Raw genomic sequence first — 15,432 nt, 5'->3', positions numbered from 1 at the left:
CTACATTAAGTAAAGCTTTTCTTTAAATTTTTTTGACCTATGTCTTCTCCAGACTCTTTGTTGAGCTGTACATCATAACTACTGCTACAAGAAACTGATACTCGTGTTACTGCAACCTGAAGAGGGAGTTTGAATACATCTGGATAATAATGGCCAAAGCTATAAACTGGCCTACTTAACACTAAAAGTGTGCCCACCTATCCAGAGCATTTCCACTTTTCAGTGAGTCACTTGTACGCTGCCTCAGAACCTGCACTACTCACTGACACACATGGTACCACAATACCAGAAAGAAGAGGCAGTGATCAGTGGCAATCACGCCTGCCTTACAAACAGGCATTAAATATGCTGAGAACCCTCAGAGGGCCCCAAGGAATTTGCTCAGTAACATCACTCTAATACATAGACAGAGCTGCTTTACAGGGTCTGAAACTTCCTATGGAAAATTCAAGCACTGCAGAGGAGAAGCGTGTAATCTCACTAAAAACGTAAAGCTTGCTAGGTGTGACCATGGAGCTCTGGGACTTAACCAAGCATTTGGCTCATTTCAGCTCAGTTTTTTGTTTTCAGGCTATAGGTGACCAACTCAGCAAACACTCATCTCTCTCTAAACAGGGGCCTGTGCTCTTCCAGCTGCCCTTTGAGCACATCCTTCTTGCCCCTCTCCAGGAAGAAGTGCTCCCTGACAGATGTGATGATACACCCCACCTGCCTTCCATACTATCCACCCCCAGAGGCTGACCTGTGCAGCACCTCATGTTTTGCCACAAAACTGAACACCAATTTGGGAGCAGCACTGACTCACAACCAGCTCTCATTCTGATGAAAACATCTTTGATAGGTGTATAAAATTAAACATAAAACTTAGCTCCTTTTTTTATGGTGCCTAAAGGACACTGAGTTTTCTGCTTTGGCGAAGCTGAGATCAGCCATTGCAGGCATTCAACCCAAACACAGCCACAACACCCATGGGCTGACACACACATGTACACCAAACAGCTTAAGAACAAACTACAGATCTTCTAAATTTCCTAATTCACTATAAAATGAGAATCTTAAAAAAAACCCCATGCACATAGTATATAGCCAAAACCTACACCAAATTTGATCAAGGCCTGTTATACCAGTCACACTTACGTTCCCTCTGGGGGTGTTTCTGCCATCTGAATATCTTGAGGGTCAGAAGTCACATCCAGCTCTGGCTCTCCGTTATCCATTAGTTTGAGGTTAAAGATGATCACCAGAGTGCCTGAGAAAGTAACAAGTCAACCAGGTGAATCCCAACCAAACCCCAAATATCTCACTTGTGACCTGCACCATCCACATGTACCTTTCTCACCACGTATCTTATTGAACTGGTCCATCACTTCCCATTCTGATTTGAAAGGGGAATACTTGTAGATGAGCTCCGTCTCAATAGCAAATTTCTCCATGTTGTCCGTCAGGGGTTCATGGCTCCGTGCGTTCCAGGTGGGTAGGGGAACAATGACCTGCAAATCCCATTGTATTGAGAGTGACTCAGGCTCTTCCACTCCAGTCAGCCCCTCCTGCAGGTCATGGTCCAGTGACTTACCCCTCCTGACAGCCCCCTAAGTCACCAGGGGAGGCCTTTCCAGCTCTTCAGTGGTTTGCATGTCTGTCAAATGCTCACAGACCCTCTTTGCCAGCCTCTGAGCTGCCTTCTCAACATACCAGTCTCAGAGTGAACCATTCCCAAGTTACATGTATGGTACTGGCTACTCACACACTCAAGGCCTTTTTTTCCCCTACTCATGTAGCAACTTTCATAATACTAAAAAAAACCACTCTGGCTTAATTCCTCTCTTGAACTCAGATATCCTTCACTCATATTTATCCTGATCTCAGTCTTTGATTTTTTAAAGGATGCTAGCAAGGTGGCTTCTGCCACGTAGAGTAAAAATATACACAGAATTCTAAACTGCAGCTGCACATCAAGGACACAAATCCCATCTCAGAACTGTGGTCAAGCCAAAAAAGTAGCCAGAGGTGCTGTGGGAATTCGACTTACTTTACTCTTCCCAATCTGCTTCAGTCATGGACTAGCTACCAGCATGCACTGACCCTCCCCAGCTTCACCCTTCAATCCCTCCCTCATACCAGAAGATGCTTTCTGAGATACCACCCCAGTGCAAATTTAAATTATCAACCCTGCCAGGAACAACAATGCCTCAGTTATTTCTTAAAATATACAAGTTTCTCATCGGTAGAACTATGCTGACTTTTTATTAAAAATCAAAAATATTTGTAAGAAGATACATCTGCAGTAAATGACCCGTGGGTAGCAATTTCAAACATCTTTAGTTCTCTACACAAAATCAAATCAGCACAATAAAATTAAATACATCTCAAACTCAAATTTTGTGGGAAAAGAAAAATGCATATCCTGAACTTAGCATAAGCACACCTTTAAGTGACTGAAATAAGCCCTTCAAACTTGCTGTACTCTAGAGACTTCTGAATTAGAATTAAAACCAAAAGGAAAAAAAATGTGTTGACTTTGCAGAAGCCCTACAGTATAATGCTAAAAGAAAACCATACACTGATCCCACCAGAGTCACAAACAGCTCTAAGACAGACTCTTCTGTAAGAGCTAGGCAAGTTCAGATGAGGCAGCATTCACTATATTAGTTCATTACAAGAAGTACATGCAAACCTCGTCGATGCCTTCTTCCTCATGGAACGTCCGTGATAAGAGGAGGCAAGTCATGGTGTTATCTTTCTTTGTGAACAGGATAAAATCCTTCCCAATCCGCATGGAACCCCTGTAGGCAGAGGTCAAACTGTGTGTTACACCTGATGCACCATACTGTTCAGAATGCAGGCCACATTACTGAGCTTTCTTCCCATTATATTCAGTTAAGAGATGCCAAAACCAGGTTAGGCAGAAGAGCTGAAATAGCGGCTATCATTTCTCTCTAAACACCTCATTCCTTTCAGAAGGCATATCAATCTGGCCATTTTCACAATGTTTCAAAACATTTAACACCAGTCACAATTAAAAGGTGCACAGCATTGCAGACTCATACTATGCAGAAAGTTTAAACGGAAATTAAAAAAAATTTAAAAGACAACTGAGGTGAGATGTGACAATAACCTTCAAATCTTTGAGCAGAAATGTCAGTGAGCAAGCAAGCACATTCCTCATTTCACTGTATCCAGAATCAAGTGCAGCAGTCTGGAGACAGAAAATTAGTTTCCTAACCTAACTAAAGCCTTACTGACACTTCAGCTAAGGCAGCTTAGCAGCTTGTTGTCACAAAAAGGGACAGTCCCTTCCTTCTCCCTACTCTCCTAAGTTATCCTGTTACCAACGTCATCCAAAACACCTTAACAGGTAACAATTAACATTGCATCGAAAGAAGTATTGGTGTTATGTCAGTGCATTTCTCTTCAGACTGCCTTAAGTCCATACCACAGCAATTCCACAACCTACCTTTTGCATATGCTAGGGCTTCAGGCAGCATTTCTCTGATGTAATAAAGTACACCTCTTGCTCAAGGTTAAGAAAGGACAGAGATCTCTCCTGGAAGCAACAGTCAGGATCTGGGATCTGTCCTGCACTGTAGCTGAACTGACAGTGTCTCAAGATCCCCTAATTTTTCCCCCCAGGTTACTGAGTCCCACTGATTTCCCAATAGGATGCATATAATCAAGGCACACGGGTGAGCACAAAGCAGAACAGCCAGAGTAAGTCACAAAGTCCTGTAACTTTCCCAAAGACACAGCAAACTTCTTCCTATCTCCTAGCAAATCCACTCCAACTAGTGTTGTGCTCCTCTGCACTTAATCCTACCCTTCCTCTCATTGCTTCCGTCATTCCCCTTCTCCCTGCATTTGTTTGGTTTGAGAACAAAAAGAAATGGTTTAAGTCCATCTGCCTTGCACCAGATAACTTTCCTGTTGGGAGGCTGAAGCACTATTTTGCTGCCTGACTGTAACAGGAAGATGACCATTTTGTTTCCAGCTCTTCCGGTATTTTCCCCAAGCTCTCATCTGTACCCTCTGCGTTGGGTAAACATAGTCCCAAATCACTGATGTCAGCTGTACAGAGCCTTCCTGGCCACTGGAAAACTACAGCAGATGTTGAGAGAGCTCCTGTCTACCAAAGCAAGGGATCTTAGAGCTCATCTGCTTTTTTTTTTTTTCTGGGAAGAAAGCTATACACCTCTGAGCAAAAAGTACACTGATCATCTGGACTATGACCTCCCCAGCCTCAGGAGGCTGGCTCTTGTTGTACCTACGATTTCAAGCCGTTTCCATACTGCCCGATTTGAGTTGACTCAGGTGATCGCTTGGCTGATTTACCAAACTGGATAACACTGGCAGCTTCATCTGCAACAAGAAATAGGGAATAGAAAAGGCTTATTTCCATGTACAGACACACACAGACACATCTTTTAGATAAAGAAGGAAGGTAATTTCTTCACCACTGGAAATAGGCCAGAAAAAAGGCCAGAAGCCCAAACTGAAGCTGCATCCTGAAATTGTACCACAGAGCCCTGTGAGACACATACTGCTTGAGGGCACTGATGTTACCAGAAGATCTGTACATATGCCATGATGCTGACAGAAAGAGTTTTAGGTTTCAGTCTAGTTCACTGTCCCATCTGAACTGCATGAAGACATTTCTTTTTGCAAAAAAAAAAAAAATCCACAAAAATAATCTATTGTGTCCATCACAGTTGTCAATTCTTATAAATTAAGACCCTGGGATGCAGTGGGTCTGTTGTATCCCATGTCCCAATGACACCTCACACTTGATAGCACTGGCACTAGAGCATAAGTCAGGACTATTAAAAAGGTCAGAAATCCAGAATAAACACTGCTATTTCTCCACAGTGCTGAACTTAACACTTTGGTTAATTAAAGCACTAGGAGGACACAAGCTAACTTTGGCAGCAGATTGCTGGACCCCTGGCAGCAGGACAGCTGGGGAGAAAGTCAACACAAGCCGGTCCTACAGCAATTAGCAGAGGATTTCATTAGCACAGGACAAAATGAAAGGACACAATGGCTTTACAGCTCAGAGGGTCTGTCATTTTTAGTTCCAGCCTTTCTACTGTACAAGGGATAAAGACTTTTAACATCATCCCTAGGACAGATTCCTTTCCCTTCCCCCAAGAGATAATAATCATTTCACCAGAGTTTACTGGGAGAAATAAAGTTTAATTCCAGAGCCAAGGAACACAAACTGCCTAACTCTGAAGGCTAAAAACAAATGCATACACACAAGCTATAAGGGAGCACAAGACATCACTCACCCCACCAGGCAACTATGGGGAGGCTGAGCCCATGGACAAGCTAGATTTCAGCATGCAGAAGATACACAGGCCTATCAGCATTGACCAGTTTTACAGTAAAATATTCAGTACTAACACCATTGGTCTTATGTGGCATCACTGAGCTGGTGTCAGAACACCATTTTCAGTTGAAACTATATTCAGATTTAAAGACACAAATACAGGAGAACAACTGTGCAAATACTTTGCTGCCTAAACTGCAGTTGTTCTCAATGGAACTCCACAGCTATTCCAGAAACAGCTATGGACTGGATAAGGGTACCTCTACCTTCCCTTCAGCCTACTGTACTATTTTCTAGCCAAAGAAAGAAAACACTCGAATGTCTTGTATTTGAGATCTGGCTAAGGATGTTGGTGATGATCATTCTCATCACCATTATCATCCAACTGATGATGATCATCATCATCCAGTTATTATTACTCTAACTACTATTACTGTGTTATTTTTAAAGCCTGGTAAGGAAAGTAGATACAGGATATTAAAAAGAGAAGGATATTAGAATCTTTTTGCTCCACAAATATTTTTTCAGTAACTATTTTTAAGAAACTTTTAGAAAGCCTAAAGAGAGTAAAGAGTAATTATCCAAAGCACTTCCCCTCTCAGGAAAGGCGATCAGATGGTTTATCACTCATTGTTGGATGTCTGAAATCACCCTATTATGACTCCTCTTTCAGGTCAGAGGGATGAAGGTGATGCTGAGCAGAGGGGAATGTGAGGTAGAACCTCTCTCCAAGCTGTCTTTAGGAGAGATTTAATATTTATATCCTCCCAAGAATCAAGACACACATTTTTTCCCCAGCTCTTTATAGAGCTGCTCTTTATAGGGCTCTGGAGGGTGTTTCCACTTAAGGCTATTTCTGTCACACTATTTTTGTTTTGTTGTGCCTCAGAGTTACCGGATTTAAAAAAGCCAAACTCCCCAGCAAGAAAAATAGAGAAGGGAGATCTATGCAAAACAAAGAAGAGAAAAAACAAGCTGAAGAAATTCACTCAGATGGTCAAGATAAACAGGATTTAATTCATTACCTGGGGGGAATTAGCCTAAAGCCAAGTTGAACTTTCCTGAGGATAGGGGAACAAGGGAAAAGCTGTGACATCCTTCATGACTGTAACAAACACAGGACACCAACCCCACATGGGGCAATGACTGGAAACAGACAGTGACTGACAAATAGCTTTGATATATGTTCCTGTAATTTGTTTTAAAAATCTGTTAACTTTATAGGAAACATCAATGTTTAGGTTAAAGATTTAACCTTAAAGAAGGTTAAAGAGACATTTTCTCCTGAGAATTGTGTAGACTTCTCCCCTGAAAGTGGCCCCCAAGAGTCACTGTCCACACACACAAGTGCATACACACTCTAAAGTAGGAGTTGGAGTTTCAGTTAAACATTTTTCCTCACTATTGTGAGCCTTGGATAAACAGTATTTTTTAAATACAAATAAAGCAACTACTGAAATACTAAACAGCAAATACTATATACTAAAATATAATAATGCAACCAACACACTACTACTAAATTAACTGCTTCCATTAAAACAAAAGCTGTTTTGAGCTTCCAAACTTCAAAAACACAGCTGAAAAAAAGCAAGACTTGATATATTTGCTTCAATCTCTCAAAAAGCAACAGAACAAGCCCTCTTAAAAAGTATTAGAAGCCAGACAAGGCAGGTAACTGGGCTAAGTCTGCAGAGATTTACAAAGGCAAGTGACACCTGACTGATTTGGTCACCTTCTACAAGGTAGCACTTCCTGTCCTTATGGAGACAGTAGTAGTGGGTGTTGTTTGGTTGGACTTCAACAAAATGTTGGACACAGCTTAACACAGCCTGTTCCTGGACTAACTGAGGAGACACAGATCAGGCAAGTGGTATACAAAACAAGTAGGGAACTGGCTCATGGGTCATGCTCAGAAGTGATCATCGATGGTTTTCACTCCAGCTGGGAGGCTGTCACAAGCAGACACTCCAGGGACTGATGCTCTGCCTCATACTGCTCAACATCTCCATACAGGAGCTGGACAGTGGGGTGCTTTTGAATCCTCACCAGCTTCATTGATGAGGGTAAATTGGAATGCTTTCTTAGACAGGTGGACTGGCTGAAATAGTGGGCAAGCAAGATTGTGTCTGTATTTCAAGGGAACTGTGAAGTCCTGCAAGAGCCCAGCACAGACTGGAATCTGCAGGTTGGGAGGAACAGCCTTGCTGGAAGGGTCCTGGTAGACAACAAGCTGAGTATGATCCAGCAGTGTCCCACAACAGCAACTGAGGCAAACAGGATCCTGGACTGTATCCACAGGGACATTGCCAAAGAGATGGAAATGTGATTAGCCCATTCAGCTTTGTGTTTGTCAGGCCCCGTCTGTTGTACTGTGTCCAGTTCTGTCTCCTCAGTTCAGGAAAGATGCAGACAGCCTGAACAGAGTGCAAAGGAGATGATCAGAGGGCTGCAGAAACTGCCCTATGAGAAGAACTAGGTCTCCTTCCTTGAGAAGAGAGTGCCCATGGGGAATCTCATCATAATACTACAGTACTTGAAAGCTATTTACAAAGGCTACCCTTCCCTAGGAGCCACATGAAAAAGAGGCAAGAGATACAAGTTGCACTGGGAGAGGTTTCTTCTTAAAATAAGTACAAAAGTTTTTAGAGATCAATCAGTCATTTAGTCAATCACTAGAACAACCTCCCCAGGTGTGTGGTGGAGTCCCGCATCACTGGAGAGACAGGGTGCTAAATCATCTATTCCCTTGCCCATTAAAGGCTGGAACAAATTATCTTTGAGGAACTTTCCAACCTGACCACTTCTGTGATGAAAATGCCAGTTAAGAGACTTATTTTCTTCAATTGCTTAAGAATAAAACTACAGTCATTTCCTAAACTAGTTGTCATACTTTCTTAACCTACAAGTTGATTCATCCAATCATTCAACCTGCATTTTGATTCTTTAAATTCACACAGCACTTTCAGAGCCAGGTATTAGATAAAATTTCAAGCCTGAGTAGTGATTTCATTGATAGTATGAGAAATGTGATGTGCTGCATGAAATCTATTGTTCGGTTTTCCATGGACTCCTACGTAGTTCCTTACAAAAGAGCCAAAGTTTTGGACCAGTACTATTATTCTGTGTTGGGGGAAGAGGGTATTTACTGGATAATAATAAATTTATTAATATTGGAAATTAGAAGAAGGTTCTTCACCAAAAGGGTGATTAGGCACTGGAACAGACTCCTCAGGGCAGTGGTCATGGTCTCAAGCCTGACAGAGCCCCAGGAGCATTTGGACAACTCTCTTAGGCACAGGACACCCCAAAATCCCACCCTTCCAACTCAGAAGATTCTATAATTTTGACACCTCTCTGCAGGACATGATGGTTCCTTTGAAAAGAGCTGTCCTGTAACATCACTGAATCCTTGGACCTTATGATAACTCATGACTACAGTGTGAGATGCTTCCAGCTTGAGTACAAATGCTTTTTGATCTTGAGACCACGCAATCCAGAGTGATCATTAAGAGAGCCAATGCAGTGAGTACTGAATGCAACTGCAGCAGGAATCACTTGACAAACATCCCTAATTTTTAGAAATGAGGAGTTGTCATTTGGCTTGCTAATCAGAAGCCATCAGACAGAGCACTCAAATCTGACCAACTGCCTCACTATGCCCTTCCATTTTCAGAGCCTGCCAGACAAATCTAGAATTGCCCAAGACAGAACAAGACCAAAGAGAACAGCAACAAGACAGAATTACACACACTGTTACTGGAAGAGTTAACTTGAGCCCTTCAGCTCTTCCCTCCGTTTAGAAGTGCCCAGACGCAACTGGGTTTATTCACTCATCATCCCCAGATGGTGCCCCATCCAGCCTTCCAAGCCATCCTTTCAGCTGACTTGGGAAGATCCCGGGCTAGCATGGGCTACAACAGCACTACAGCAAGTCATGGAGGTATTCTTTTTAACATGTCACCTTTATGTACAATAAAAATAATTTCAATTGAAGTTATCATGCACAAAAATAACACATTCCCAAGATCCATGATTTCTGTTGAAGCAAAGTCTGTATTGAGGGAGAAAAGTCCAATAAAAAGTTTTCTGCTGACATCTCTCAAAGTCAGACATTAGATCTTCAGGATATCTTTAAAACTGGTAAACCCTGCATCATGAGAAATTACAACTCATATCCCTACAGCTAGGGATGGAACCAGAGAGCCCCATGCAGCAAGTTTGAAAGACTCTCCTTAGCTGCTTCTGTCCATGCTGACAGGTAAATGGTGCAGCATACAGAGCTTCCACCTGGCTGCCCTTGGTCCAGCATCAAGACAGTCAAAGGATCTGAATTACATGGTATTTTCTATACACAATGCATAGCACTGTGAAACATCCCTGCAAGGCACAGTATCTGCCAATCTTCTTCACTAAACATTTCACGCTATCAGGATAAAATTCTTCATCATTCAGCTGAAAGATTAGTCAAAAGAAGCCACTTAATAGCTGTCTTAGGTAACCCAAATATTATTGTATTTCATATCCATCTGTGCTCAGAATTGAAAGTCACTTTAAGACCCAGCGGTGCAGCCAGAATCAGAACCACAGGGATGGGAGCAGGCGAGTGTTAAGCTCTTTCAAGTCAAGGCATTCCAGGCAGACTTTCGTCTCTCCCCTCATAGCTTTTGCTCAAGGCAAAGGCTCTGCTTTGGTTTTTTTTTTTTTCCTCTCTTTCTTTCCGACCTCCAGAGGGGGTTGTTTCAGGTAGGTTTTCTGTGCTCACAACAGTAGCAACTGTTGCTACAAAATGGGACCATGCATGCCATAATGAAAAACTGTTTCAGACTGAATTTTGCAGCATCTGCCTGCAGCTGCAGCAAGGTGCTAGGAGGAGTGAAGAGGCCCCAGTCTCTGCAGCTGCTGCAGCAGCCAGCTGACACGAGGAGTCACAGAGTCTGAGCCACTTTAGCTGGCTGCCCTGCCATCCTCTGCCAAGATGAAGGTGAAGTCCTTCCAGAGGTTCTAGTCCCTGACCAAGTACCAGCAGCCAGAGCATGTCAGTCGCAAACACCGATGGAGCTGCTGCCACCAGAGAGGTAAGAGGGAGGGCTGCCCTCCCTTTGCCTTCCATACACAGCTGCCCATGGCAAGCGTCACCTCGGGGAAAGGTGTCACTGCCATTTTGAGCTTCTCTTGGTTCCCACGGAGTCCATGATATTTAGTAATTTTGTATCTAGCGATTATTTACTGTTAAGTTTGTGCCTGTTGCTGTTTTGCTTGTAAGTAAACTTATTTTTTCACTTATTTTTACACATTTATTTCCTGTGGAAAGGGACTGGTTAAAACTAAGGGGATATAACTCACTTCAGAGCATCCCCCTTAAATGGGATGCTTAAACCAAGACAATAGGCAATACTTACATCCCATTTTGTCACAAAACCAGCACTACAGAAGCAGTAACTGTATAAAAGCTGCCATAAAATTCTGTGGCATTAGAACTGACACCTAGCACCTTCCAGAGAAACACACAGGCAGAGAAGGTCATATTTTCCTCTCCCCTGATCCTAAGGACTATCAGAAGGCCACACACCTCAGAGCTTTTTTTTATGGATGGGGCTTTACTGTTTCCTTCAGCGAAACTGATGGCAGAAAAGTACTCTTGGGAGACTTGTTTAGCAATCTTAATCGTATTCCAAAGAATATACAGAAGGTATCTAGAGTTCAAACCAAATTCCTTTATGGAAGTCACAAATCTGTGTATCAAAGCACAAATTACACTGAATGAAATGCTTTGTATCTATATGGGTTTGGGGTGGGATACAGTTCAATCTCTCCATGCTAACTTGCATGGGGCTGTATTTCAGAGAAATGTTGGCAATATATGGTTTTCATTAGTGCTGAACACAGCTTACACAGCATCAAAGTCCTTTCTGCTTCTCAAACTGCACCACCAGCAAGCAGGCTGGATTGCACTAGGACTTGGGAGGGGACAAGTCTGGGATGGCTGATCCCAACTGACCCAAGGGATTCCAGACAGTATCATAAAATCCCAGAATGGTTTGGATTAGAATGGGCCTTGAAGACCATCTGGTTCCACTCCCTGCCATGGGCAAGGACGCCTTCCACTATACCAGGTTGCTCCAAGCTTCATGCATCTTGGTGTAGCGCTCACCAGATAAAGCTGGGGAAGTAGGAGGAAGAGAGGCATGTGTGACCTTGCAGCATTTGTCTTCTCAAGTCACTGTTTTACATGATGGAGGCCTGCTCTCCTGGGGGTGGCTGAACAATTGCCTGCCCACAGGAAGTGGGGAATGAATTCCTTGGTTTGCTGTGCTTGCGTGCACAACTTTTGCTTTCCCTACTGAACTGTCTTTATTTCAACCCATTAAGTTTTCACATTTTATCCTTCTGATTCTCTCCACCATCCCAGTGGAGCTGGAGTAAGCTGCTGTATAGGACTGAGTTGCCAGCTGGGATCGAACTAGGAAAATATCACAAGAGGAACTTAAAAGTACTGAGGAATCAGTGCAAAAATGTTATTTACACATTTCCTTTGTCTTCTCCATATTCACCTCCCAGTTTCACCCAATTTTGCTGCCCTGTATGGAACTCCTCACAGGATGATTTACCAGTCCTCAAGATTCAAAGGTGGGTTGACAGTGCTGTTCATTTATGCTAAAGTAAAGCAGAAAAGCTTTTAGCTTTCTCCTGCTAGATACAACATCAATTTACAGCAATTCTTACAAGGCAGAAATACATTTGCTATATTCTCATATTATCCAGTATTGATCTCAAACACAATGTCCATGATGAAACAATGGCAAACTGTTTTCAAAGCAGAACCTTAATTTCTGCCATGGCACACCTGGTTGGAGCTGAGATACACTGATCACCTGGGCACCAGATGGAGAAAAGGCTTATGCTACCTTGTACTTGCTCCCCTTCTTGCTCCACTATTCTCCCTTCAGCCCCAAGGCCAACTTCAGTGTACTGGGAAACTTCAAGCTAGGCTGACCCAACTCTAAAATGCAGCAAAAAAATTTTCTTTTGACCAATTAGTTTTCTGCAATGGAAGAGGTAAAGGGTCTGATATGTGATATGGTGTGAAAGAGCAAGAGGAGAGGCAGAAACATGTATACAGGCATGGAACATGTCCTTTTCAATGGAACTAAGCTGTTAATTCAACTTAAACCATAACATGAAACCTCAGCTTGCAAATGCAGGTGTAACTTTCTGTCACTTACTTGAATCCATTCCTGTTCCATCATCCAAAAAACATAGCATGAATCCACCTCGCAGGTCCTCTCGTTGCTCTGCAAGAGAAGAGTTACTCACTGCTCCCATAAGCAGAAGTTAAAAGTTCCATAAAATGGGATCAGTGTTAACAACAAAAGTAACTCAACAAATAGGACTTTTAAACCTGCAATATGGCTAAGCTGTAAGAAAGAGCACCAGATTTTTGTTACAGAATGACTAAGAACTTCTTCACTACAAAACTGTATTGTGTCAGTGGAGTTTTTTAGCATTCACTACATAGAGCAACTCACTTCACCTGACCCCAGGTGAAGGCTGACTTAATTGCTTCCCCAAGATATTTGTAAAGGTACTCCTTTTTGAAAGGCAACAGGGACTATGGCACAGAAGAAATGGTAGAACAATAGAATTATTCAGGTTGGAAAAGACCCTTAAGATCATCAAGTCCAACCACAAATTCAACACAGCTGAGTTCACTAAACCATGTCCCTAAACACCAGATCTACACATTTTTTAAATATGGATAGATAGTGACTCCCCCACTACCCTGGACAGCCTGTTCCAGTGTCTGACTACAATTTCAGTAAAGAAATTTTCCCTAATATCCAATCTAAATTTCTCCTGGCAAAATTTGTAGCTGTTTCCTCTTGTTCTTGTCACTTGTTACCTGGGAGAAGAGCCCAACCCCTACCTGGCAGTACTCTCCTGTCAGGGAGTTGTAGGAGCAAGAAGGTGCCCCACAAACCTCCTTTTCTCCAGGCTGAGCTCCCCAGCTTCCTTAGCCACTTCTCATCAGACTTGTGCTTCAGCCCCTTCTTCAGCTCCCTTACCCTTCTCTGGACAGCCCCTCAATATCTTTCTTGTCTTGAGGGGCCCAGTACTGACCCCAGGATTGGGCATAAGATTCTCGCTCCTATTCAGTCAAGGACAACATACGTTTGCAGCTTAAACCCAACTAGTGACTTAATTGCTGACATGCAAGGAAGCAGCATGAGTGACTTACCAGTATAAATGTCTATTCTCGTGGCATCTGCATCTCTACAAAGAAATAGAGCCACAATTGATATCCAAACGTTAAATAGAAATGAAGCTAAAAATCTAGGCATACACAAGCATTTCCAAAATAACTGGCTGCATAGATCAAAGTCCACAGAGGCCCCACAGTCATGAGTGACAGAAAACACTGTCCATTTGAACTAAACTCCAGCATAAGACACTGCTAGCACACAAACAGTTCTGGTGACAGGAAGTACCACTGGCATTCTGAAAAAAGTCATTCTGGGGCTGGAAATCAAATGAGTACACATTTCTGAGCTCCCTCCTACACAAAACAAACATCACCTATAGTTTTTTTGTTGAGCTGCCTACAAAAGGTTTAGTAACTCCATATAAACCTTCATTCCAATACATTCAGGATTGTTACAGGAAACTGTCATTACAAGATCACTGAAATGAGGCCCTTCACACGCTGCATCCTCCTCTGTATTTGAAAGTACAGCATGTACAGCACTACTGCCCTCTTTCCAAACCAACCTTGGTTTACTTACTTAGAGGCATGGCACTATAGAGCAGTAACAAAACCCCACTTGACAAATGCCACAGCCACTTTGTTTCACTTTTGATCTCCAGCCCAGCCTAGCTACTTCTTCCCAGAAGACAACCTCTCTACAGCCAGAGGGGAACCAAGGTAAGGGAAAACCACCCGCAAAGACCCTACTTTTTCTTACCTTGTTGCAACCATGAACATAGCGCCAGCCCACATGTGTGCCCACGAACACACACACAGCTGATTCCCTAAACAGAAGCTTTCCAACTCAAAAATGCCCCAATTTCAGCTTGTTACATCACAAAATGTACACTGTGACAAATCACATTTGAGAGAAAACAATCCCAAAATACTTCCATAGTGCTTCATTCCTCTAGTTCAAGAAAAAAGCACGCAAGGCTTGAGAGGCTTCTATAGCAGGGATTCCCTCCACACACGGATGAGACAGGTGGCCCAACAGCTGCAATTTCCAAAGACCATATCTCCTGAAGTGTCAATATTCCTTTAGCATTTCTTGCTCTATTTTTCAGCATCCTGCTTCTGATTTCATTTTCATTGTCATGTTTGATACTATGATTTTTTATATATCAGATGAGTCACAGCTCCTGTATTATTTACTTTAGCAATTTCTTTACACAAAAAGGCAGACTAGTTTTTTCTTTAAATCTCTCTTGTTTCTGCTACCAATTTCCTTTCCAATATGAGTTGTTCCAGGATTCATTCAAACCTGTCTTTCCAGGAATAATTATTTTCTTTTAGGAAGTTGATGTGGCAATGTAAGACGAGCAAATGAAATACTAAATTAAAATTCTATTTTCTTTAAAATCTACTAGAAGTGAAAATTGCTTAAGATCAACTAATACATAGGTGAATTAAATCTTAACCAAAGCTACTTTGGAAATTAGGCAGTCTCAGGTACATACCTGGCATTATCTACAAGTTCAGCAAGGGCACCAAACAAGAACTCATGGGTAGTTCTGCAATGAAACAGAAATCAGCAGAGTTACACCAACACTTAAAAAAAGAGACCTTCAAATAAACGAGAATCTCAACAATCTCAAGAGACATATTTAGTTTCCAGCCTCTTTAACTCCACCTCTTTTAAGCCGCTCCCATGTGGAAGCCATTAGTTATATGCCTCAACATTGAAACAGATGGTGAGAAAAACTTAAGCAGCTAATAAAAATCATTATAATACATTGTCTGTTGACATAAATGCCATATCTCCACTTCAAGACCAAGCTGGCAACCTAACTTCAAATCTAACAATTTTTTAAACATAGATGAACCACATTCACCATAAGGTTAACAGCAAAGATGTGGAGAAACA

The 15,432-nt window shown here is 42.2% G+C and overlaps 1 protein-coding gene across 5 annotated transcripts in view; it reads right to left on the bottom strand.

Annotated features, from left to right (window-relative positions):
• The window catches only part of MORC2 (MORC family CW-type zinc finger 2), a 45,682-nt gene that overhangs the window by 24,680 nt on the left and 5,570 nt on the right, over positions 1–15,432 (bottom strand). For 3 of the 5 annotated variants that reach the window (XR_010442189.1, XM_064727143.1, XM_064727145.1), the window contains exons 2-8: positions 15,026–15,079; positions 13,560–13,594; positions 12,547–12,615; positions 4,263–4,353; positions 2,675–2,783; positions 1,331–1,490; positions 1,138–1,249 (exon numbers count right to left, since the gene is read on the bottom strand). Coding sequence is in view for 4 of the 5 variants with exons in the window: in XM_064727143.1 (XP_064583213.1) it covers positions 1,138–1,249; positions 1,331–1,490; positions 2,675–2,783; positions 4,263–4,353; positions 12,547–12,615; positions 13,560–13,594; positions 15,026–15,079 (630 nt within the window). In the remaining variant the exon portion in view is untranslated. Of the gene's footprint in view, positions 1–1,137; positions 1,250–1,330; positions 1,491–2,674; positions 2,784–4,258; positions 4,354–12,546; positions 12,616–13,559; positions 13,595–15,025; positions 15,080–15,432 lie in introns of those variants that run through there. The other 2 variants (XM_064727144.1, XM_064727146.1) reach the window with 2 other exon arrangements.

Source organism: Zonotrichia leucophrys, chromosome 15 (genome assembly GCF_028769735.1).
Source record: "Zonotrichia leucophrys gambelii isolate GWCS_2022_RI chromosome 15, RI_Zleu_2.0, whole genome shotgun sequence".
Lineage (NCBI taxonomy): Eukaryota > Metazoa > Chordata > Aves > Passeriformes > Passerellidae > Zonotrichia > Zonotrichia leucophrys.
The sequence above is the reverse complement of the archived record's forward strand: the minus strand, read 5'-3'. Positions and strand labels throughout refer to the sequence as shown.